Source organism: Megalobrama amblycephala, linkage group LG10 (assembly GCF_018812025.1).
Source record: "Megalobrama amblycephala isolate DHTTF-2021 linkage group LG10, ASM1881202v1, whole genome shotgun sequence".
Classification (NCBI taxonomy): Eukaryota; Metazoa; Chordata; class Actinopteri; order Cypriniformes; family Xenocyprididae; genus Megalobrama; species Megalobrama amblycephala.
The window spans coordinates 13,879,970-13,905,150 of record NC_063053.1 but is presented as its reverse complement, the minus strand read 5'-3'; the positions used below and the strand labels follow the sequence as shown (position 1 = coordinate 13,905,150).

Below are 25,181 nucleotides of genomic sequence, written 5' to 3'. Positions count from 1 at the left end.
GAAACAGCACCACTGTTGTAGTTCAATTAAATAGTCAAAACAAGAAACAATGAATTTGTAAGCCTATATCCTATTATGTAAATAAATACACAAACCTGAATAAATGCCTGCCTACAGAAAAGGCTGAACACAGCAGAAAGCAAATGTAACAACATCACTCAAGCCCCTTTAACACAACTTCCATGTAATATAATGAATGACAGAAGTATAATAACAAATGACATCATTTACTTTTCAGCAGCAGATTCTGGCCATGTGTGAAATAAATATGCGTAGTTTTAGGTTTAAAAGTCTGAGCGTAGTTAAGATATGAGGATATGAGTTTTGTATTGTAATTTTTACCAGCTACAACATACTACAAAGCACCTAAGGGAACACTGTAATGAAAAGAAATATGACATAGGAGGAATAATTATATTTCAATACATTTATATTCGCTCACAACACTTTTGTGTTCTTTCGCAAAAGTATTGCGTCCCCCGAGAAACTTTGCATTCACACTCAAAAGCATTGAAATATAGTTTTCGCTCCCATCTTATATTTTGTCAATCACTATGTCCCCTCAAGAGTATAATAGTCCATAATATCCAGCCGATTAACAGTTCAATCATTTCATATCACTGATATTATTTCATCTCTTCGGTAGGGGCTTTAGAAAAATGTTATATGTATAAATAAACTGATACTGGTTTTCTGCATCCCACCTGAAAAAACTAAATTGTAAGCTCAATAATGGTAGCCGTACCCTACATGCCTTCAACAAGAGTACAAATAACCAACATACAAGTGGAATGCTGATGAATCTTTACATATATGCATGCCGCTCCTTTCCTTAAAGGGATAGTTCACCCAAAAATGAAAATTCTGTCATCATTTACTCACCCTCAATTAGTTCCAAACCTGTATGAGTTTCTTTGTTGTGCTGAACACAGAGGAAGATATTTAGAAGAATGTCAGTAACTAAACAGATCTCGCCCCCCATTGACTACTATAGTATTTATTTTATCTACTTTGGTAGTCAGTGGGGGGCGAGGTCTGTTTGGTTACTGACATTCTCCCAAATATCTTCCTTTGTGTTCCGCAGAACAAAGAAATTCATTAAAAAATTCAAAGGTTCAAATTCAAACTACTTGAGGATGAGTAAATGATGACAGAATTTTCATTTTTGGATGAACTATCCCTCCAGGTCAACAAAACATGTTTAAGTGCAATATGTGATCTCATTTAAGAACCTGATCCAGAAGAGCCAGACCAGAACACAGACCTCCCACAGATGCTCCATTTTGTTGGCATGCAGATTAGTGCAAAATGACTTCTTTACAAAGGCTTATCCGTCAAAGACCTTTCAATCCCGGAAAACTCCACTCACTTAATGCAGCTGTCCCTCAAAAACCTACATTTGTGGCTTTATATTCTTTTTCATGTTCATGAACGTTTCAAGTGTACAGAAATTGAATTGAAATGGCACGGTGCAAGTGGTAAAATGTGCAACACAAAAACTGGGCTCAAACCAGCTCTTAACCTAATGGCCAGCTAGTGATCCCTTCATAGACATTACATAATATATATTTACACAATGCGGTAAGTGGCATTAATGTCAACACTGTAACATCACGCTTTGGCAGGGCTGTGGGTGACTTTCTCAATCCACTTCAGGAACCGGCCGACCCGTGTGTATACACCAGGATAGGTGGGGTCGCCACAACCGTGACCCCAGGAGATGATTCCTGTGAGCATCCAGTGCCCACTGTCGCCCTGGCACACCAGGGGACCTCCACTGTCACCCTGACAACTGTCCACACGCCTATGGTTCGATAAGCTCCCGGCACACAACATGCGGCTGGTGAAGCGACTGCCGTAGCGCTTTTTACACTTCCAGGATGGCAGTAACGGAACCCAGGCTTGCAGGAGTGTTCGGGAATACTCAGAGTCTAATACAAGATACAAGAAGAGAAAGATAAAGCACCTCAGAACATGTTCTTTTAAAGGGGTCATGAACTGCATTGTTTTAGAATGTTTTCTGTGGTGCACTTATACTGTTAGTATGATTTTCAAAAATTGACAATTTAGAAATAAAAGGCATTTTTCCAACCTGATTTTAGCCCTCTGATTTGTTCGCTCTGTTTTAAGGGGCGTGTCTGCTGTGAGACTTCAGTGTAAACGCCCACTGCTGTGATTGGCTAACATCTTTGCATATGAAATAGCTAAGTATGTTTAACTCTCTCGAAAACTTTTAGCACGTTTTTATTATTACAGCTCTCAAGGTTAACTAATCATGTAAACTGTTGATCATATTTAGATCTATGGCATTATTTTTAGATAAGGTTGCAGTGATGAGCATGTAGCTGATCACAGATGTGTTGTTGAGTGCATAAAAGCAGCGATCTCGTCATTGCAACTCAATTTCTGCACACTAACGAATGCTTTCATAACTAAGTGCAAACACACTGTAAATAAGAGATTCGTTGATTATTACAGGAGTTTTGGCACGAGTCCAGAACTCAGTCACTGATAAACTCACAGCTCCAGCGATTGTAAAGGGAGCGTTCTTTGAGCCCTTACTATTTATAAGAAAGTATAATAAAAATAATAAAAGTTTTCAGTTCTGAAACTTACAGGATATTCTTATAGTATGATTACTCAAAAGCTCAAGGAAAATTTGATTTCTCAGTTCATGACCCCTTTAAAACATTTCAAAGTTTGTGAATAAATGATTTTATGTAAAAATATTAATTACCATTCAAAAGATTTACTACCTAATTTATACAGCACAAGGATGCATTAAATTCATCCGAAGTGACAGTAAAGACCTTTATAATGTTACAAAAGATTTATATTTCAAATAAATGCTATTCTTTTGAGCTTTCTATTCATCAAAGAATCCTGAAAAAAAGTATCACGGTTTCCACAAAAAAAAAATTAATTAATTAAACAGTACAACAGTTTTTAACATTTATAATTATAAGAAATATTTCTTGAGCAGCAAATCAGCATATTAGAATGATTTCTGATCTTGTGACACTGAAGACTGAAACTTCAGCTTTGCCATCACAGGAATAAATTACATTTTAAAATATATATTAAAATAGAAAATAATTATTTGTATATTGTAATAATATTTGACAATATTACTGTTTTACTGTATTTTTTATCAAAAAAATTTTTATCAGCTTTAGTAAGCACAAGAGAAAACATACAAAAATCTTACCAATCCCAAACTTTTGAATGGTACTATATTTATACTTTCATATTACAATATTTACACATGTAGTCTCAAAATTATTTTGTTTGCAAAACTATTTTTTTTCATCTTGATAACCTTTTTTTTTTATATAAAATGTTGCTCATGAATAATATTTATTTATATATGTCTTAATATTTATTTATATTGTTTTTACCCAGCATTATTAGTATAGCTGTGTTCAAATCACTCTAAATATGTTTGAGTTTGCAGTACCTGTAATTCCCCAGCCGGTAATAACACAGGCGATGGGTCTCTTGCCCCTCTTGTTGCTGTGAGCCGGAAGGCAAACTGCATTAGTATGTGGGTTAAAGGCCACACAGTTCCCATCTGTGCCCTTCAACTTCAACAAGGCAATATCATACTCCCAGCCCTGGCTGTTGTACTTCCTGTGGATCACGATGCGCTCAGGAGAGAGAGTGCGCTCAAAGTCGTCCCTCTCCTCGGTGTGGTAGTCGCCAAGCCGCAGCACGTAACGGGAGGGGTCAGCACCAAACCTGAAAAAAGACATGTTCATGCACAGTATGTTCATTTACTGCCAAGATGTCATGAATGGCATCAATTATAACAGCGTAGAGACTATCATTCTATGGAGAGCCACTAGATGTCAGTAGAGTCACTCTCTCACCTCTTGAAGCAATGAGCAGCAGTAATGATCCAACAGGAATTGATGAGAGTAGCCCCACAAAGTGGATGTGTGCCTTTCGATTGAGACCTCAGCCACAAAGATACTTGCCACGGCCAGTCCCCACTACATGACAGTCACACATGGTTTAAAACACACTGGCCAAGAAATGCATTCATGTTGGTTTCATATGGTTAACACTTTGAATGTATTTTTTCAAAAAAATGTACACATCTCTATCATTATTTTTTAAAGTGTAATATACATATACTGATATTATACAAAAAAATATTATACACAATGACCCTAAACTTTTGAATGCTAGTGATTTTTAATTAATTATTAGATAAGGTTAGTCTGGGTAAACCCAGCCTGATCTGCCGGCGATTTGATTTTGCTCGGCAACTCAGTCTGGAAACTCGTGCATTCATTTCTGCTGCGTTGTTACACTTTTGCGGGAACCAATCACAGACTGGCTTATCCACCTTGCTCGCTATTGGCGGGTATAACACGATGACGATATAGAAGCGACGGCAAGCAGCTTTCAAACTCTATCTGATCTACCTGTCTCTCGCACGACCGTCACTACAAAATAACAATGCACAATCACAGTGACGCCGATTGTGTTAAGCATTTACCTTATCTGAGAGAAATGTAGCAGAGCGTTGATCCGACAGTCTCTTCATAGGAAGATTACAAACAGCGATTAATGACACACAATGATTCTCTGCTGTTATTTTGGTGGTTTGCTTCACGATGTGAGTACAGGACTCTTTTACTTCAATGCCCCTTGATGGTAAACAATATTTTAATTATTTACTCTATATGTTTCGTCTCCCTGCTTCTTGAATCTCGCGCCGCCTGAGCTGACAGGGATTCTTTTTGGTTGTCATGACTATGACGTAGTTTAGGGCGGTTATATTCCGCGTTCATTTACACTGAACCAGAACAGTATCAGAGTCGCCTTTTAAACTCTCGACGATGCTGAATGACTTCTTTAGTTAGCAAACAAATTGCTCGAGTGGGTGTAAATACCGATCACTTTCATGTTTTTTTTGCACAACCTGCAAAAATCGCTCGATGCCATTGCTGCTTCTGCAAACCGCGGATCAATGCTACAAACCAATACAAACTAACCCTGCGTCTCAATCAGCTCCCTAGTTCCCTAGGTTGTGAATCAGTATATCATGCAAGTGAATGTGGCTGATTACCTGATCAGTGCCCTGACTACTTAACTAGGGAGCTGATTGAGACACACGGTAAACCTGCCTGGAGTTTTCGCATCGCTCTGCAAAGTAGGTCACCCGGATCATTGATCTGATTGGTTGAAGGACTATCCAATTGCGTGACTAATGCTCGTTGATCATGCCTCTTGTGCAGTAGGAAATACATAGCAAACTCCCCAGACCAATGTTCAATTTTAAATTGAGCTTGGTCTGGTGATAGCCAGACTAAGATAAGGTCCAACAAATTACACAATTTTGAAACAACCCGAATCCCCATTAATTTTCGTTATATGGAAAAGAGTGGGCAGCACATTCTTCAAAATCTCTTCTTTTTGTGTTCCAAATACTGGTTTGGAAGGACATGAGGGTGAGTAAATGATGAAAGAATTTTAATTTTTCTTGACCTATATCTTTAACTCAAAACTAGATTTACTGTTTAATATCAAACACATGATTATAAAGCAAATTTGTAGTAATTTTCCTGTAACTGTGAATAAACAAACATTATATTTTGTTACCCAGTGACCACAGTAAGACAATAATAATGGCAGCTGGAATTATTAATAAATACAAAGATTCATAAAAACAATGCAGATGTTACAACGTTAGCTAATATAATGAACTCTGACGCCCATTACCGTAGAGACTTGTCTCCTCCAATGATCCTTCTCCTGCGCCTCTGTGTGTTGGGTCTCAAACCACATTCCTGCTTGCTCATGCCGCTGTACTTTACAGGTTCAGTGATGTAATCACAGATGACTCCTGCGTCCTCACTGTGCCTGCAATCATGGGCGTCCGGGCCTAAAGCTGAGCACTCCCCCAACGAAGCCTCTGTCCCTACGCACCTCACGTTATCCAGATGGATGGGTCCCTGGCCCTCGCCGAAATAAGCCACTGAGCGGGCCTTCGAGACCCCACTGATATTGAAAAGGGGAAAGAGGAACAAATAAGTGTCTGAAGATTTTGAGATCTTTGATCAAATGAAACATGCTTACATGAATCCTAGCTGTCTGCAGACCACTCCAGCGTTGATGTCATTCCAACCGTCATCACACACGCTGCCCCACTGGCCATTAATAAACACCTCTACACGGCCCTCCTTACGACTCTCACCATCCACCAGCCTCACCAGGGGACCTGGAACCACAGCACAGCTAGAAACAGCACAGAAAAGATGGGCCTCTATAGACTTGGACAAGTAGTGAATATATGAGAATAAAATTAATATATAATTAGCTACGATGAAAATTCATTCTCTTTTTTTAAAGAATGAAGTTATGCAAAATCATATCACCCATATGGGGTGGAAAGGCATTTTATTGGCTAAGAACGTTTATATGGGCACTCTTGTTGTACTTCAATATGGGCAATATGAAATGACAGAAAATAGCTTTACAGTATATTTATTTCTAATAATTAAATATGTTAATTATTGTCTGTTAAAAGTCATATTACATATCACATTATTTTACCAAAGCTAAAATGGTCAAATAAAATATATCTTGTTTTTTTGGCCCTGTCCCAAATGGCACACTTCATACACTTACAGTTTTGTGGACTTACAATGGCTGCCACGTGTGTGTAAAGTCCACAAGACAGTAGGGTGTCCCATTTGTCTTATTAGGTTTTAGAAGGGTGCTTGTAAGCACCCCCTTTGTAGTCAACATGCGTTCTTAATACACACTTTTGCCTGCACTGAAGCGAACTCCACAGCAGACTTCTACCCGACAGTCAAAGGCTGAATCCCAAATGGCACCCTAAACCCTCACGGTCTTCCTCTGAGTCTGCACTTTCGTGAAGTAATGCCGCTTTGACTGCCAGGTAAAGTCCTCTGCGTAGCTTGCAACTTTGCGGGCTCAGCTGGAGTGTGCATCGAGGGAGCATGGCGGCCGCAAAGGGGGTGCTCGCAAGCACCCTTCTAAAAACTAAAATGATGAATGGGACACCCTACGGCCATTGAAAGTCCACACAACCGAAAGTGCATAGAAGTGTGCCATTTGGGATTTAGCCAAAGCGGCAAAAGTGCGGATTCGTAGGAAGACCGTGAGTGTTTAGGGTGCCATTTGGGACAGGGCCTTTGTATTTTAAGTAGCCTTCAATTATCATTAGCAGATTAGCCTACAAAAAAATCAGGGGGCCAGGACCCACTAGGAGGTAATGTTCAAAGAACATTCAAGAGGGCCTCAAGATGACTTAAAATGATGTTAATTAAAACAAAACAAGCTTTAAAATAAGTTAACATAGCTAAAAACAAAGATGTATTCTGATATATTTTGTATATTTGATTTTCATGGTGATAGGCTACAATGACCCAAGAGAAGATAAGTGGTATGGATAATGGATAGATGGATGGTGTTCGTGCTCTTGAAAAACCTGGATATATTAGGGAATTTTAAAAGTGTGATTTCTAGACCTGAAAAGGTCATGGCAATTGATAAAAATCTTAAGAAGTTATTGATTTTTTTTTATAGTTATGTTAAGCTCAAACAGGTAGGAATTGCTATTTGTAAGTAAAAATAATTTAAAAACCCCTGTAAATCATAAAATGACTAAAAAAAATATGTAAATTCATTGGTAATAAAAAGTTTAAACCTTGAAGAACACTGAGTTAATGAAACTTCTGATCATTTTAATTATTTATAATTATTTTAATATATAGCCAATCCTACGGAAGAGGATTAGGGCCAAGCAATAATAAAAAATAAAAAAACATCTCGAGATTAAAGTTGTTAAATTTCGAGAAAAACTCGTTCAATTTCGAGAACAAAGTCGAAATAAAATGTTGAGAATAAACTCATTAAATTACAAGAAAAAAGTAATTAAATTTCAAGAAAAAAGTTGAGATAAAATGTTGAGAATAAACTTGTTAAATTACGAGAAAAAACTCGTTAAATTTCGAGAAAAAAGTCGAGATAAAATGTTGAGAATAAAGTCATTATATTACGAGAAAAAAGTTGTTAAATTACAAGAACAAATTCGTTAAATTATGAGAAAAATGTCGTTAAATTTCGAGAAAAAAGTCAAGATAAAATGTTGAGAATAAACTCATTAAATTATGAGAATAAAGTCATTAAATTACGAGAAAAAAGTCAAGATAAAATGTTGCGAATAAACTCATTAAATTATGAGAATAAACTCATTAAATTATGAGAACAAATTCGTAATTTAACGATTTTATTCTCATAATTTAATGAGTTTATTCTCAACATTTTATCTCAACCTTTTTCTCGAAATTTAACGAGTTTTTTCTTGTAATTTAATGACTTTATTCTCATAATTTAATGAGTTTATTCTCAACATTTTATCTCAACTTTTTTCTCGAAATTTAACGACATTTTTCTCATAATTTAACGCATTTGTTCTCGTAATTTAACGACTTTTTTCTCGTAATTTAACGAGTTTATTCTCAACATTTTATTTTGACTTTTTTCTCAAAATTTAACGAGTTTTTTCTCGAAATTTAACAACTTTAATCTCGAGATGGTTTTATTTTTTTATTATTGCTTGCCCCTAATCCTCTTCCGTACAATCCCACTTTGTGTAAATAAAAAAAAAAGTTTGAAAATGAGCAGCTTTGTCAATACTGCAGATTTAACAGAAATATCCAAGGGGGGCCTTCAAGTATTCAAATATTATCTTTGATATTGGGGGCTTTGGAGTCAAAAAGATTGAGAACAACTGCTTTAGACTGCAGAAAATAAAAAAGCACATTATGTTAATGAAGATTTGCCTTCAGAGGAACAAATCACTTTCTGATGATCACAATCCTAACCATTTTCATCAAGATGCAATATGTTTCATAAGCATATAAATATGCAAACACATCATTATATTAAAAAAGATGATGCTTCCTAATATCCAATTTGTTTGAAGGGCTCTTAAACGTGTAAAATGGACTTGTTTCTTCTTGTGTAACATCTGGGTTTTTTTTGGTAGTCTTGATGATGATAAAGCTAATAAAAGTGTTCACATGGAGTTTACGCACCTGTGGCAGGAGCCACTTCAGGGATTTCATTGTTCTGTCCTTCTCTTTCACAGCGTATGCCCACATCTTCACTGTGAGAGCAGTCATGCTGCCCCCACTGACCATGAGCACACTCCAGCAGAGAGCTCTCGCCCCCTTCACATTTCACCTCATCCAGCAAGATCAACCCTGTACCCTCCCCATACATCCCATCTGGAGCCACCTCAGCACGCCCTCTGTTGGACAAATAGCAGTATTGCAGCAACAGATCAGAAGGATAAACAAAAGGACACTTATAGTCATATATTTCTGGTTTCTTGAGACCAAAAGATCTCAAATCAAACTTGAAAACATCTAATATGCAAAAATGTGCTGCCTTTAGTTACTTCAAAGTAGCACATAACAGACATCCCAACCTGCAAAAAGTCATTTCAGGGAGGTTACTGTTGTTAGTGTGGTCTTTAAACTTATGAACTGTGTATGGACTGACAAAGGTGATACATGAGGAAGCAATTTGACAACAATGCAGTAAATATTTTAGGTGGATCAAAAAGCGTGCTCATTAAGATACCAGCAGACAAGATAATCCAGCACAAATTAGTGCATAAAAGGTCACCAAAATGAAGTTTTTGAACCTCATTATTAAATACAAAAGGAGGAGAAAAACTGCAAAAAGGTCCACTTTTTGAAAAAAAGAACCCCCCCTTTCAACAGGCTGGCTACGGACCTGCGCAAGGTCTCTCTCTCGCTCCCTCTCCCTCTCTGCCGTGCGCGCGCTGGTTTGAAACACAGTCTCTATGCGCGCTCTTGCTCGCTCGCTCTAGATTCCGGGAGATTTTAACTAATTTCCGGGCATCAGGGAGCCGCTATCAATATGCGGGAGACTCCCGGAACTTCCGGGAGACTTGGGATGTCTGACATAATATGCTGCTTACATACATTTACATAAGAAACATGTTATCAATCAGCTTACCGATAACCCAACTGTCGACATACCACCTGGGCGTGACGTCCGGTCCAGTTGTCATCACATACGGTGCCCCATTCTCCAGCGTGATAAACCTCCAGGCGTCCTTCCCATGGGCTATCAGCTCCTACTAGACGCAACACTCCATCTACAGCAGCATTAGCATGAATGCTTTTAATCTTTGAACTTATACAGACAGATAAAATTGTGATAAAAGTAAAAGGGGCAGAACTTTTGGTCCCCATAGTACGTTCAATGTGTTATCATACGGGCAGTGTTGTCTAACACAGTTCGTATCATCTTCACCTGTAAATGGGTTACAAGACACTCCAGCATCCTCCATGTGGTCACAGTTGTGCCGGCCCCAGGGCGCATGAGGACATTCCTCAAGAGACAGCTCATTTCCTGTGCAGTGCACTCCATCCAGTACAATAGGCCCAGTGCCCTGCCCAAATTGTGCCCATGACCATGCCTTTGGTACACCACTGAAAATAACACATTCCTTTTCAAAAGTTTGTTCTTTTGAACTTTCTATTCATCAAAGAATCCTGAAAAAAAATGTATCATGGTTTCCACAAGAACACTGAGCAGCAAAACTGTTTTCAACACTGATAATAATAAGAAATGTTCTGATTTCTGAATGATCATGTGACACTGAAAACTGGTGTAACCACCAGAACAATAACTATAAAGATAACTATAACTATATTAGCGTGCCCACCAATGCACAATATTGTTCAGTTTTGTTGTCTGCCGCTTTAAATGCTCAAGCTCTTTAAAGCTGGATGGATTCTGATTGGCTGTTTATCATTTTATTGTTCATCAGCTTGAAAAAATCATTGTGAAATTGAGTCCAATGATCTTGTTTCTCTGTGCCGGTAACGTTATGGTGTGGGGTCTGCTATTATTTTAAATTTAGAATGATCTTTAATATTGTATCGTTATAGTTCTTGTCCTTTGTGTGAGTGGGCCTTAATGGCTGCTCAAATTCAGCTTTGCCATCCAAGAATAAATTAACTTTAAAGTATATTACAATAATAATAATAAAAAAGTAACTTAAATTGTAATATTATTACAATTGTATGACAACATTGTTGTATTTTTGATCAAATTCATGCAGCCTTGGTTACCAAAAGAGACAAAAAACCTTCAAAAATCTTACCGACCCCACTTTTGTAAAAAATAGTATACATTTAAATTTCTAACTAGGAAGAAGAGAGATACAGAGGCATATAGTAACATATTAGTTTAGTTACATAACTTTGTAATGATACTTACATTGCAAAGTCATTCAAGATCATCATTATTGATGTATGTAATGTACAGAAGAGGATAATGAGAAAGTGTAGTAGAAAGTGCACAGCAGTGTAGTTGAGTGTGTGTATGCGTGTGTGTCTATGGTGGTAATGGAAAACAGAACTGAAAAGAATGTATTACATGGATGGTGAAGGGAAAAATCAGTTGCTTTCGATCCCACTGCAGATTCATGGAGTGAATCCCTGCACCCTATCAATCATTCATACACCCTTTCCATTCATCTATATTAATAAAGTTCACTCACAGTGCTAGTGTGCATTTGTGTGTGTAAAAAAGGACTGTCCTTTCAAGCAGCACTCAGATTTGTGCATGACATCATCAGTGTCTCCCAGCTAAAAGCAAAGAATTTCTAAATATTATCTAAACAGAAAGAGTGCAGTAACATCCTGATGATGTCCTTACTTACAAAAGCTTTTTTTCTTTTCTTTTCTTTTTTTTTTTTTTTAAATGGAAAGCCACAAGGCAGTTTGTGGAAAATTTGAGAGTGATTTTTAGGGCTTTCAACTGTATATATTTAATTTAACAAATTTATTTAATGTGATATTATTACAGTTTCTTTCTTTCTGGTCCAAAATCAAATTATTATTTTCACAATATATTTTTTTCCCCTTTTCATCAACAGCCTCAGTTTGAAAGGTATGAAATAAAATAAAACCTGTTTTTTATTTAAACATGTTTATACATCGAACATTACTCTAAAAGGGGGTAGAAAAAAAGATATGCTGTCAACTTAATAGAAAATAAAAATTTTCCAGATAATATTTTAAATAATTTTAGCTTTAGCAAAACGACAATATAAAAGCTTTTTTAAATTAGTATTATTTGGGGGTCCTTGGCAGCAAAAAGGACACATATGATGAAATATTTCTTACCCCAATCCCAACTGTCTGCAAACAACTTCAGCATCAATATCATCCCATTCGTCATCACAGATAGTACCCCACCTCCCATTATGGTACACCTCCACACGCCCCTCAAAATCCTCAAGGCCTCCCACGAGCCTCAGGGGGGCACCATTGCCTAAACAAAACAGTCCAATCGATCGATAATTAAATCACTGCAGCAGAGAATGATTAGGACAAAAATAATCAGTGAAACATTTCAAACTATCATTGAGAGCAGAAGTTTAAAACTCTGCTATATGCATCAGTAGAGATGCTTTTACAAGTTATATGTCTCCAACATATGGCATAATGCTTTGTAGCATGTATGCATGTGTGGTAAAGGATGGGGACATGTGTAAGAACCCTTGGCAAAGCCTCCGAGATCTCAGATTGCTTTCTCCTTCCTAATGTTTCTGTGTGAATAATTCACAGCTCTCTCTAAATATACCTGACCCTGTTCTAGCAAACTGTCCCATTACAACAGGCATACGGTGGTTTATGACCCTACTTCTGTCTGACATGAATTCTGTCTTCATTTAGCTCCACAGAAGTCCTTTCCACATTATAACACTGTTGAAAATATATCTTATAGGAGTATGATCAGCAAATACAGGAACCTCAGCTGTTGTTTTATGAACTGTGACTCTGAGAAATGAAATTGACAGCATGTGACAAAGATAATGTTTCCTAACTTGAATTCGTTCTCTCTCTATATATATCTATATCTATATATCTATATCCATCTAGGCTCTGTATATCTATATGTATATCTATATCTATATTTATATAACTTTCAATAGTTTAAAGTAAATTAAATGGATCAAAATTGATATATATATATACAGGATACCCCCCTCAAATGAAAAAAAATAATAATAATAATTACCCTCTGGAACAGCACACACAACTCCGGCCTCATTGCCATGGTTACAGTCACCGGAGACATATTTCCGGCTCCGGCACTTCAGCAGAGAATCTTCATTACCATGGCAGCCAAGACGTTCAAAGTGGAAGAGACCAGATCCAGGTCCAAAGTAAGAGTGCCGAAGCGCAGTGCCGATTTCACTGTTGGGAGTTAGCAGGTAATTAAATGAGAGCACATACTGAGTGTTAATAAGTGCAGAGCCTCTAGCTGATAATGAATAGAGTTTGCAGCTTATACCCGAGCCTCAGTTGTCTACAGATCACACTGGCATCTCGATCGGTCAGGTGGGTGTCACACACTGCTCCCCAGCGACCATTCAGGTACACCTCAAGACGACCACTCTTATTAGAAGAAGCCCCCACCAACCGAGCCTCACCTGGAGAAATAGGTGCAGAATCCAACATATTCAGAGATGTTAATATATATATCAATATATCAATATATATCAATATTATCTATATCCATCTATATATATTTGTGTCATTGACAAATAAGGTTTTTAAAAGTGTAAAAAAAAACATAATGGAGATATAATTAATTTTGAAGGTTTATTAAGTGTTAACAATGAGATTATGTTGTTTTTATAATCAATTAATACTGCTTTTGTCATTTTTTACAATATGGACAAAATTTGTCACCAAAAAAGTAATTTGGTTTAACAAAAATTCCAGTTTTACCAAATGACACTTTTGGTTATACCGAATGAAGATATTTTCAAACAATGCTAACAGGCTGATATCTAGCTAGCTAGTAAGCTTGCTAGCTAGATAACAAAAGGACAATCAAACTCAATTATATTCAGTACAAGTTTTTAAAATATTACAACATTTAAAATATTACAACGTATAGAAAGACAGACAGACAGACAGACAGACAGACAGACAGACAGATAGATAGATAGATAGATAGATAGATAGATAATTATCCACATATTTTCCAACGATTCAACTTATCTTTTCACATGACACACCTTACCCCTAAGTAAGGAATGTGGCAAAATCTATATAAAAAGCTTTTTATGTTTTGAGAAATCCATTTCTCCATTTCCTTATTGTTGCAGATACTGTCTTCTTTCTATTCAGTGGAGAGCAGACATCCTGAAATATAATTAGCTTTTACCTCCATCATCTTTCTCCTTGACTAGAGGACAACTTAAGGACAAAATATAAGTGGCACAGCTTACCCCACTCTCTCCCATTTACATTTACAGACTCTGAATCAGCTCTCTATAATTAGTACAGAGTGCTCACATTAGAGACACTGTATCTTGCAAATTATCATCTTGCTGCCGCACGTCATGCTCACAGACATGAATTTAAATACACTCTAATTGTTTGAGTCTGTAACCGTGTTTAATGTTATTACATAGAAAGGAAAAGGAGGAGAGAGGCAGACAGAGATAATCACAGCTCCCAGAGATAAGGCAAACAGATTTCAACACCAGCTCGGGACTGAACCACAGACACAGGCAGCTGATGACAGATCAGCACAAAGAGATCCAGAGAGCGAACAGACACTTTCAGAATGGGAGTAATACAGAGTAACAAATGCACATGAGTGATGCGAGTCTGATTGATTATTAGACAATAAACACATAGACAGAGGAAGATGAATAGAGGACAATAAAAAGAGAGGACAGAGAGAATCCTTGACTGTGGCTGTGTGCTGTGACTGCAGTAATAAATGTCACTCAGCTTCTGTACAACAACACCTACGCTAATATTACAGCTATGACACAAATACTCACCAGGATCCATTCACTTAATAAACACAAACAGCATGGTCCAGTAAGAACTTTTCTAGGTCAAATGTAATTAGACTAGAGCCACCTGCAACCATGCACTACAGCCCCAAATGTTTGAATATTCTAGTTGTTTCTCTTATTTACTGTATGCACTGCAAATATTTTAATTGTAATGGCAGGTGATTTATTATGGAGTAAGTGAATTCAATACCCCATTTGTATGTAAAGGACTCTGAGATACAAAAAGGAAACTTAGCTTGTGCTTCAGTCTCTAAGCACAATGCATTTTGTTTGTTTTTGGACTGCCTCTATGCAAATAAACCTAAAAAATTTAACCTAAAATAAATAAATGTGCCTGCTCAACATTTTGAAAACAAACAAACAAACAAACAAAACAACAACCTGAAGACATTTTTGCAAAGTAACACTTTTCAAGCTTAAAGGTGCTAAAGAGGATGTTTTGTTTTATACATTTTTGCAATATTACTTGAAACTGTCTTTACTAACTGATAAAAGACTATTTATTAGGTGCACTGAAAAGAATAATATTAATATACATCATCTGTGCACAAGATAGGGCCTTAAAAACATCAGCCAATCGCGTAAACGATTGGCCCTCTGGCTTGTCAATCACTGCCATGACGATCCATGTGAGAGACGCGCGGCTGCGCGCTCCAGTAACTTTCCACACTCCACAGGCGCTGCATGCAATGTTTTTGTCAGGAGACAGGAGTAACAACTGCAGATTATGAGTCACCTGCGGTGAGTCCGACATAATGAATCCACGGCTTTAAGTCGCGCACACACCTAACGATTGTAAGGCCGATTATGAATGTAAATTGATACTTATGACTGATTGCGCTCAAACGCGTCCAGTCAGAGCCAGTTGCTTTCAGTCTGCGATTACAGTCGGTGTTCAAATTCCATGTGAAAGTATATAAATCTGCTTCAGGAGCAGGAAACAATCGCTGTATGTTGAGCATAGTCAGAATGTTTTAGCTAGTCGTTAAATGTGTGCCTGGCTTAATAACACAGCGAATGCCGGTGCTAAACACTCGTGTTCCGATACTCGTGCACGAGTTTTGGGAGGCGTTCCCTCTAAATGAGCTGTGAAGGAGGGGGGTTGTTCTTACCCATGCGCTCATTTCAAAAACTCAGTCGACAAAAAGAACCTCTTTAGCACCTTTAAGATCAGAGATAATTTCACACGTGTTGGTTGGTTTGGAAATGGCTTTTTTTAACACCAAGGTTCTTGTTCACACAGAATGTGTTTTTGCATTCCACTGCACTGCTTTTCCATTGTTTTTCCATGTAAGCGTGTGCTAGATGGACGTGTGTGACCGTTGCGCTCACGTCTTTTGCAGGGTCTCGCGCATGAAGCCTGAAATACACCAAGCCGACGCCAACGCACTAGTGGGGACGAAAGCAGAATGCGGGGCTGGCTCACGTCGGCAGCGTCTGGGTCCAAAGTTGCCCTGACACACCAAACCGACGCTCGACACACCCGACGGCCAAGTAGCATGTCCGTTCTGCGCCTGCATAAGAAGAAATGCCTTTCCGTACCAGCAGGTGGCAATAGCTGAACAGCCAATCAGAATGATCAGATGGCCCGACTGACCGACGAGCTCTGACGCGATTCAACATGTCGAAACGGCCGAAAAAAAGCTGACGAGGACAACTTCAGCCGACGGTGCGGAACATGATGAGAAAACTTAGTTGGCCGATGAACAAAAACTGCCCGACGGCCGGCTTGGTGTGTTCCGGGCTTGATACGGTGTTAGAAGAACGCAGCACTGTAGTTAAAACTTTTCAACTTTTAAAAAACATGTCTTAAGAGCTTGTGTTTTTTTCTTTTCGTGCCACTGACATGGGTCTCAATTTTTTAACCACAAAACCGCATTCTATTTCTCAGAACTCAAAGTAATACAAAAAACTATTAAAATAAAAATAAAGCTTTTGTAAAAAAAGAAAGAAAGAAAGAAAGAAAAAACAGTAAGGAAAGCTCACCCTGGTGGCAGTCGCAGTAGGCCCATCCGATGGCTCCTGACTTTTGTCTGAAAAAGCACCAGGGGTTAGATTCACGGTCAGGATTTCTACAGTGGTTGTGGTCACCCAGCCCACGATCAGGGTACTGCAGCATGTAGTCTGGAAAGTCAGTCCATTTTAAACAGGAAGAGCCAGAGTCTGTCTGAGACACGGATCCATTGTAATAACCCAGCTGAGTGAAACCCTCAGAGCATGACAGAAGCCCTATGGGAAACAAACACACACAATTTAAAGTTAAATTCAGCATTCGAATTACTTGAATAATACCCTTTATGGAACATTAAAGAATATTTTAATGCATTGCCAAATAAAGCTCAATTAATTTTAAAATCTTTGGCATGAAAAAAAATGTGCATGACCTGAAATGAGCTGTTTTTATTAGCTTATTAGCTGTTTTATTTTGTAACTTTTTCTCGATGAGTGAAAACCCCTACAGACCTTCCTCTGGGTGCAGAGGGTGAGATACTAATGATGCCTTACTGCACTGCTGGAACAGCAAGACCTGTGAGGACCCACTATGATGAGTCACTTCAGACCTCACATGCCTTGTAGTAATGTGTTATACAACGTGTGTGTGTGGTTGTATAATAATATAATATAAACTAAACTAAATAAAAATACCTTCATAAAAAAAATAATATCATATTATATTTTTAATAATATAATATAATAATATAAAAAAGTAAACTAATAAACTAATATAATATTAAAATTTAAAACAATTTATAAAAATATAAAAATTAAAATAAAATATAAAATAAATAAAAATATAAACAATATTTATTACTATAGTATAATATAAAATATATTAGATATTTACTTTTTTTTTTTTTTTTTTTTTTTTTACATTTTTACTCTAAAATGAAAATGTTTTCATTTAGGGGTAGGGTTGGGGCTTAGTATTATATAAATACCAGCATCTATGCTTAAAAAAAAGTCTATGGTATGTCCTTAATTATATTGTGATGTATTGTAAATATGTGTGTGTGGTTTAGGCACAAGGACACACGGCATATTTTCAAACAAATTAACATTAAGAAATGATTCTAATTACTAATTTACATTTGCTTGCTTGCATCAGTTAGTGACATAATCAAGAAACCTTTTTCCAAATGATTCTAGTACTTTAAACCATTAAAGTAAATAGAAATATTGTGACTTTGGAGCATTGTGACCAAATTACGTGATCTAGACAAGTCTCATGTGAGAGAGCATTCTCTAATACATTTTATGTGTAGCAGGCGGCCAGAAACAACAATTCAATTGCGTGCTTTAGTGTGGGCTGTTAACTTAATTTGTAAGCATTTAAACAATCATTTTATACAGTGACCCATTACTTATTAGCTGTATTTGTATGCTGTGTGTTCCCCATATGCTGTCAGTCTGTTCTCTAATGCATTTCTGGAAATGTGACTAAAAAGGGAGAAAATCCTGGGCTTTGTGCCCACTGTCCAAAATCCAAGCCTAACTAGAGTCTTGACATATTTTCAGACAAGAGACAGATGTTAAATCCATCCACCACAAGAGAAGGATATTTAAAAGATAGTAGGTGCTTTGGAGGCATTTAAGAAAGAGAATAAAAAATGAGGTTTTAAAGAGTACTCATAGGAGACGATCTTTAAGGCAATTAGAGGTTTGCTGAAAGCATAACACATAATTTCAGATTATATCAAACATTTGTGTAGGCAAGTAACAGCAGTTTCACCAAAGGAAAACTTATCCACCACAAATAAATGTCAGAAGTGATAATCTCATAATCTCTGGGGGTGGGGGTGGGGGTGGGCTCCTGAGAATTTATGGGCCTGCTATCAGGTAGTGTTGTGCAGGATCAAACAGAGGACATTGTGCCCTAGTCTCTCTTTAGAAGCAGGTGCTAAACCCTTAGGGAGAGAGAGAGAAAGAGATGAGACCATCTCATACTCGGAGCATTATGGGTAACACCAGAAAAGTATTTACACCTGTATGCATATGTATGTGTATACAACACCCAGCGGACACATAGCCTAACCCTGTCTCTGCTTGTGTAGATTACCTTAGCATAGACTTATTGAGCTGAGACGAGTGCACTTAAAGACTAATGGCCAAGATAAACATATTAGAGCTAAAGCATCACTGAAACTCTATTACGTCGTCCTCTTCTGTCTACATTATTCCAAATATAACTGTAAACAAAGTATTGAAGCAAACTCACACAGTATCATTCCATATCTTATTAAAAAACATGTTTATCATCAGAGAACAGTATTGGATTTCCAATGTAAACCATTTTTAAACCTCCAATCCAACCATTATGATTGTCTTTATTTAGGCAGAGGGAACAGAAGAGGATGACATGCTATCTGACATCTATCAAACAAAAAAAAAACTTTCCATAATCTAATGATAAAATATTGATAATTATTTTCATGTTATGGCTGATAACCAATAATGTAATATAATATAATATAATATAATATATATTGCCAAAAGTTTTGGGACGCCTGCCTTTACGTGCACATGAACTTTAATGACATCCCATTCTTAATCCGTAGGGTTTAATATGGAGTTGGCCCACCCGTTGCAGCTATAACAGCCTCAACTTTTCTGGGAAGGCTTTCCACAAGGTTTAGGAGTGTGTTTATGGGAATTTTTGACCATTCTTCTAGAAGTCAGGCAGTGATGTTGTCGAGAAGGCCTGGCTCGCAGTCTCCGCTCTAATTAATCCCAAAGGTGTTCTGTCGGGTTGAGGTCAGGACTTTTGTGCAGGCCAGTCAAGTTCCTCCACACCAAACTCGCTCATCCATGTCTTTATGGACCTTGCTTTGTGCACTGGTGCGCAGTCATGTTGGAACAGGAAGGGGCCATCCCCAAACTGTTCCCACAAAGTTGGAAGCATGAAATTGTCTAAAATGTCTTGGTATGCTGAAGCATTAAGAGTTCCTTTCACTGGAACTGGGGCCAAGCCCAACACCTGAAAAACAACCCCACACCATAATCCCCCCTCCACCAAACTTTACACTTGGCACAATGCAGTCAGGCAAGTGCCGTTCTCCTGGCAACCGCAAAACCGAGACTCATCCATTGGATTGGCAGACAGAGAAGCGTGATTCATCACTCCAGAGAACATGTCTCCACTGCTCTAGAGTTCAGTGGCGGTGTGCTTTACACCACTGCATCCGACGCTTTGCATTGCACTCAGTGATGTAAGGCTTGGATGCAGCTGCTCGGCCATGGAAACCCATTCCATGAAGCTCTCTACACACAGTTCTTGAGCTAATCTGAAGGCCACACAAAATTTGGAGGTCTGTAGCTACAGACTCTGCAGAAAGTTGGCGACTTCTGCGCACTGTGCACCTCAGCATGTGCTGACTCCACTCTGTGATTTTTCGTGGCCTACCACTTCGTGGCTGAGTTGCTGTTGTTCTCAATTGCTTCCACTTTGTTATGATACCACTAACATTTGAAGATGAAATATTTAGTAGTGAGGAAATTTCACAAATGGACTTATTGCACAGGTGGCAACCTATCACGGTACCACGCTTGAATTCACTGAGCTCCTGAGAGCGACCCATTCTTTCACAAATGTTTGTATAAGCTGTCTGCATGCCTAGGTGCTTGATTTTATACACCTGTGGCCATGGAAGTGATTGGAACACCTGAATTCAATGATTTGGAGGGGTGTCCTAATACTTTTGGCAATTTAGTGTATATATACATATACATACATACAACCTTTATTTCTGGTTCTCGAATCTGATTGGCTGATAGCCGTGCAATATTTTAGTGATAACAGCACTCTTACCTTTTCACCATTTGTATCCCTCTGCTTGAAGCGACTGTCATGGCGGCTGAGCAAATTCCACTGTAATTTTTGTGAATACTACACTTGTTGTACCACGAACTGTAGTTTTAAGAGTTTTTAAGGCGATAATGTAGTTGTTCAGACCTGGAATATGTAACTCATATTTAATCATGGCCCCTATTTTACAATTTGTTTAGATGTTTTCGGAGATGCGAGCTCCAGGCCATCAGTGGCCATTCAGGGGTCGTGTAACCGCCAAGAACAGCTTCATCTTGACCAGTGCTTCGGGGACTTGCCGCTGTGTCTTATAGTGGTTAAACATGAGATATAATTCATTTTGGGTACATAAATAAATAAAAAAGTATAATATCAGCCAACTGGTATCGATATATATATTGTGCATTTCTAAAAAATAATAATACTAAAGTGAAAGTTTGCAAAAATCAGCTCTATATTCTTTTCATTAGTAACATAAATTTGTGCAGTGCATAGTCGATAAAATACTATACACTGTGTTAGTACAGTATACGAGCAAAAAAATGTATCTATGGAGATTTGATTGTTGATGTTTCTTTTAATGGCTTTATCATGATTGGACATTTGTACACTATTACTTTCGATAATAACCAATTTAAAAATATGTTCGCCATTACAAATAGTTTCCATTCTTGTACCTTGGCAGGTTAATAGTTTAACAGTCCAAAATCTTTTCTAGCACAGACTCGCGTCTCGTCTCGTGAGAGCTCAGGTTCCACACTGTATGTCAGTCTGTACATATAGTAAAGCAATTTGCTGAAATAGCATCAGGGTAGAGTTCCAGTCATATTTCCATGGTGTTACAGTTATAGAGCACGATAAAGACCACCAACAAGACTCCTGGTGGTATCACAAGAGACTAAATATAAGCGGTTTAACAGCAGAGAGTAAAATAAGTCTACAGATGAGGCAATCATAGAGGAATCTCACACTGCCCCAGCATGAACTGGGAGTAGGTTGACGGTTCTGTGGGAAGGTTGAGTATATTTCAGCATCCTGCCCTAAGGATGTCAGCACACAAACCTGTCCAGACTTGGAAGGCAAGGAAAGCAATAAAGTTCACAGAATATGAATATGACACATGTAATAGGCAAAAACAGTAGGGCATTCAGTCTCAAATTAGCTGCTCCTTAAAGCCCATCAATGCCACAGTTGCTTCACATCCATTCGCTGTCATCAGTAAGTGTTTGTGCTTCACTCATATTACAAGCACATTGAATATTGTGTTTCTCTCCACAGCAATCTTGTCTGAAGAGCGATTGTTGTGGTCGAGCATTTCTTTAATTCTGCCATAGGGAAACATTGACGAATATATCTCTTGACAGTCGAGTGGTTTTGCATCGGTTAATGTTGTATTAGATACAGTGCCAAGAAGGGATGTGGTTATTGGCACTGAAAGAGATGCTCTTTACGAGAACAAAATACAGTGGCATTCAGCTGCAACCAATGAGTATGTGCTTGAATTAGGTGGAATAATTTAATTTCCTAAGCAAATGTTCTTGCAAAAGAGATGCTCGTATATCACCAATTCTCATAAAAGAAACAAAATAGGATTCCAGCTTGCACCTTTCTTTAACCTTTACATGTCTATATTTTTTACTGTTCCTTAAATGCATGTGAGTGCCTACCTGTGCTCTGCAGGGTATTTAGGTACACAGCGCTCTGTCTTCCCTATGAAGACAAAACAACAAGAGTCAGTTTACTTCTTTTACTACAAAAAAGTAAAAAAAAAAAAATAGTAACAAGGACATGTATTTTTTTTGGACATGTATTGTACCATAATCTTTGACTTACCTTGTAAAATGAATGGGCAATCATTTAGTATTCATTTTGGTAAAACATTTTGGTATTGGTATTTTGTATATATATATATATATATATATATATATATATATATATATATATATATATATATATATATATATGAAAGTACAATGGTATTCAAATCTGGTATCCTTCACACTTCACAGTACCACACTCATAAAATAAAGGTTCCAAAAGGGGGTTTTGCAGCAATGCCACAGAAGAAACGATTTTGGTTCCTCAAAGAACCTTTGAGGAGTTCTTAAAAGAACCATTTTGTTCTTAGATTAAAGAAGATTTTAATAATCTATATGGAATTTTCCACTATAAAGAACTTTTTGTGCAATGGAATGGTTCCATGGATGTTAAAGTTTTCTTCATTAAAGATGCCAATAAAAAAACTTTTTTAATATTAAATAAAATAGTGCATGACACTTTTGTAAGGGTATAACAAACAAATGAAGTGAATAATATTAATGGCTAGGCATGAATTATAACTTAAACACAGGATACAGCATTATTTTTAGTTTATACCATTAGATTTGTTTTGTTTGAGTTATGTTTTGTTACGGTGTTGTTTTGCTTTAATCCCAGTAAGCAGCTACCAACCTTAGTCAGAGGTTTTCTCCCCGAAGGAAGGTTATCAAAGGTATCCGTTGCTTTACGACAGGAAAATGTCACAAAGACATGAGTTAATAGTGTGGAGCAGTTTTGCTTTAGCAGAACTTCAGCTGAGATCAAAGAACACTTTCATGACCATCAAGCCATTACATGACTGCTACTGTGTAAGCTGGGTGTGATGAAGGGAACGAGCATCACACTTTTCTCTCATCCTTACTAAACTGCAAGCGAACGATGGGACAGGATGCTAGAGAGGGTGTAAGTACAAATGAGATGCAAGTTCCTCAAACCTTCAGACTTTAGGAACAAAGACAAAACATCAACAGCAAGTATCTGTTAACTGTCCTATTGTCCTAAGAAACTGCACCCACCTGTGTTCCTTGTGTGCCCATTAAAAACCATTAAAATTCACAAATTCTTGATTATTGTACAACTGATCTAAAGAAAAATTTAGTTTTGTTTTAAAGTGAATTATGACAATATATCAAAACCTAATGCCTTGACCCCAAGACAATAGAAGGGTTACGCTTAAGGGTGTGCTCAGCATGCAAAAGATATGTATGGCTTAAGAATATTCTCCCAAGTCATTAAGGTAGATAAGCAGCACTATGTTCTGTTTTTATCAATTTCATTAATGCTTGTTTATTTATACGTCCATGCTGAAACATCTTACCAGTTTGGCTTTGTTGACTCATTTTGGGGACTTTTCAGCTTGTCAGGCTACAACTGACCATCTGAAGATCATTAAATCATCTGAAACCAGCAAACCCACTTAGACTGGTTTAATGTTTTTGGTAACACTTTATTTTATTGTCCCCGTTACATATGTTACATGTACTTACTGTAGTAATAACAGTAAATTGTGAATAATTGCATGCAACTAACAGTAAACCAAACTCCATTCCTAATCTTATTGTAGCCTACATATTGTTAATTAATATTACTCTGTAATTAAATGTATAATTAAACTGTAACATGGACACCTTAAAATAGTCATATGATAATTTAAAAAAAAAAACATAAATAAATAAAAAATAACACTTATAACTTAATATATTATGGAAACATATTCTTAAGGGACGTGTAAATATGCATATGCACTCCTCTCAGTATCTCGTGATTATTTAGATCCTTTAAAGAGATGAAGTGAATTTCGGGGCAAAGTACGCCTCGACCACAAAAATGAACAAAGACTGCATAATTCCTTCTGTAACAATTACCACACACTTTCACGTGATACACGGCGTTAATTTTACACACGAAAGCGACGACGTCAACGCGTCATAACATGGATCAAAATTTAATTCGTGTGTGGACTTCCATTCTAACTACTCATTTAACAGAAGAAAACTGTACAGTCTTCATTTTATAAACCAGTACTTTAAAAAAAAAAAAATACTGTAATCATATTTAGGCTGGTCCATAAACCAGCTTTTTTTGGTCGCCGTCTGAACTCCTCTCTGCTAAAACCTCAGGATCACGTCAATAAATAAATCACAGTCTGTTTGACTGTTTGTGAGCTGACTAAGAACTTATTAGTCATAGCAAACTGCGCTTACATACCTCGCCGTAGACACCGACACAGAAACGAAAGACAGCAGCGATAGAGAGGATCCCAGTGATATCCATCCTGTCAATGACCATACATCCAGCACAACTGTCCCATCATCGCTGTCTGCGGGAATACAGGGTAAGTGGGACGCCTTCCCGCCTCAAAATGTTTCCAAATGTTTGTTACAGAGGAAGAAGCATCGAAAATGATCAGATAGAACAAAACAATATTCTGCAAACTTCTAAAAGTCCAACGACACGACTGACACTCCTCCCATGTTGAGGTCTGACTGAGGTTTGCGTTCATTGAGGTGACACAGAAGAAGAGAAGCCGCTCCTGCAGCCTTCGCCACAGTACTACACACTACAGAAGATTATAGGACATAAACATTTATGGAGCACAGTGCAGTGAGGCTGTCCCCTATGGCAAGCCGTTTTAACAATAGGTTA

The 25,181-nt window shown here is 37.5% G+C and overlaps 1 protein-coding gene across 1 annotated transcript; it reads right to left on the bottom strand.

Annotated features, from left to right (window-relative positions):
* Window positions 1-1,052: 1,052 nt before the first annotated feature.
* On the bottom strand, window positions 1,053-25,181 carry si:ch211-51a6.2 (neurotrypsin). The gene is made up of 14 exons (XM_048204683.1): window positions 24,744-25,181; window positions 22,385-22,427; window positions 16,901-17,143; window positions 13,387-13,525; window positions 13,111-13,289; window positions 12,213-12,360; window positions 10,330-10,508; window positions 10,030-10,171; window positions 9,078-9,292; window positions 6,088-6,229; window positions 5,731-6,009; window positions 3,870-3,992; window positions 3,458-3,738; window positions 1,053-1,931 (listed from the first exon to the last, which is right to left on the bottom strand). Exons 1-14 carry the CDS (start codon window positions 24,822-24,824, stop codon window positions 1,612-1,614), a joined length of 2,514 nt encoding a protein of 837 aa, XP_048060640.1. The 5' UTR covers window positions 24,825-25,181; the 3' UTR covers window positions 1,053-1,611.

Excerpts from the sequence above, each read along its gene's own strand:
- si:ch211-51a6.2 (XM_048204683.1), bottom strand. The coding sequence starts at position 24,824 with ATGGTCATTGACAGGATGGATATCACTGGGATCCTCTCTATCGCTGCT. Across the intron at positions 17,144-22,384 it reads AAATACCCTGCAGAGCACAG|GGCTTCTGTCATGCTCTGAG; the intron begins GTAGGCACTCAC and ends TGTTTCCCATAG. Across the intron at positions 13,526-16,900 it reads CTACTGCGACTGCCACCAGG|GTGAGGCTCGGTTGGTGGGG; the intron begins GTGAGCTTTCCT and ends CTATTTCTCCAG.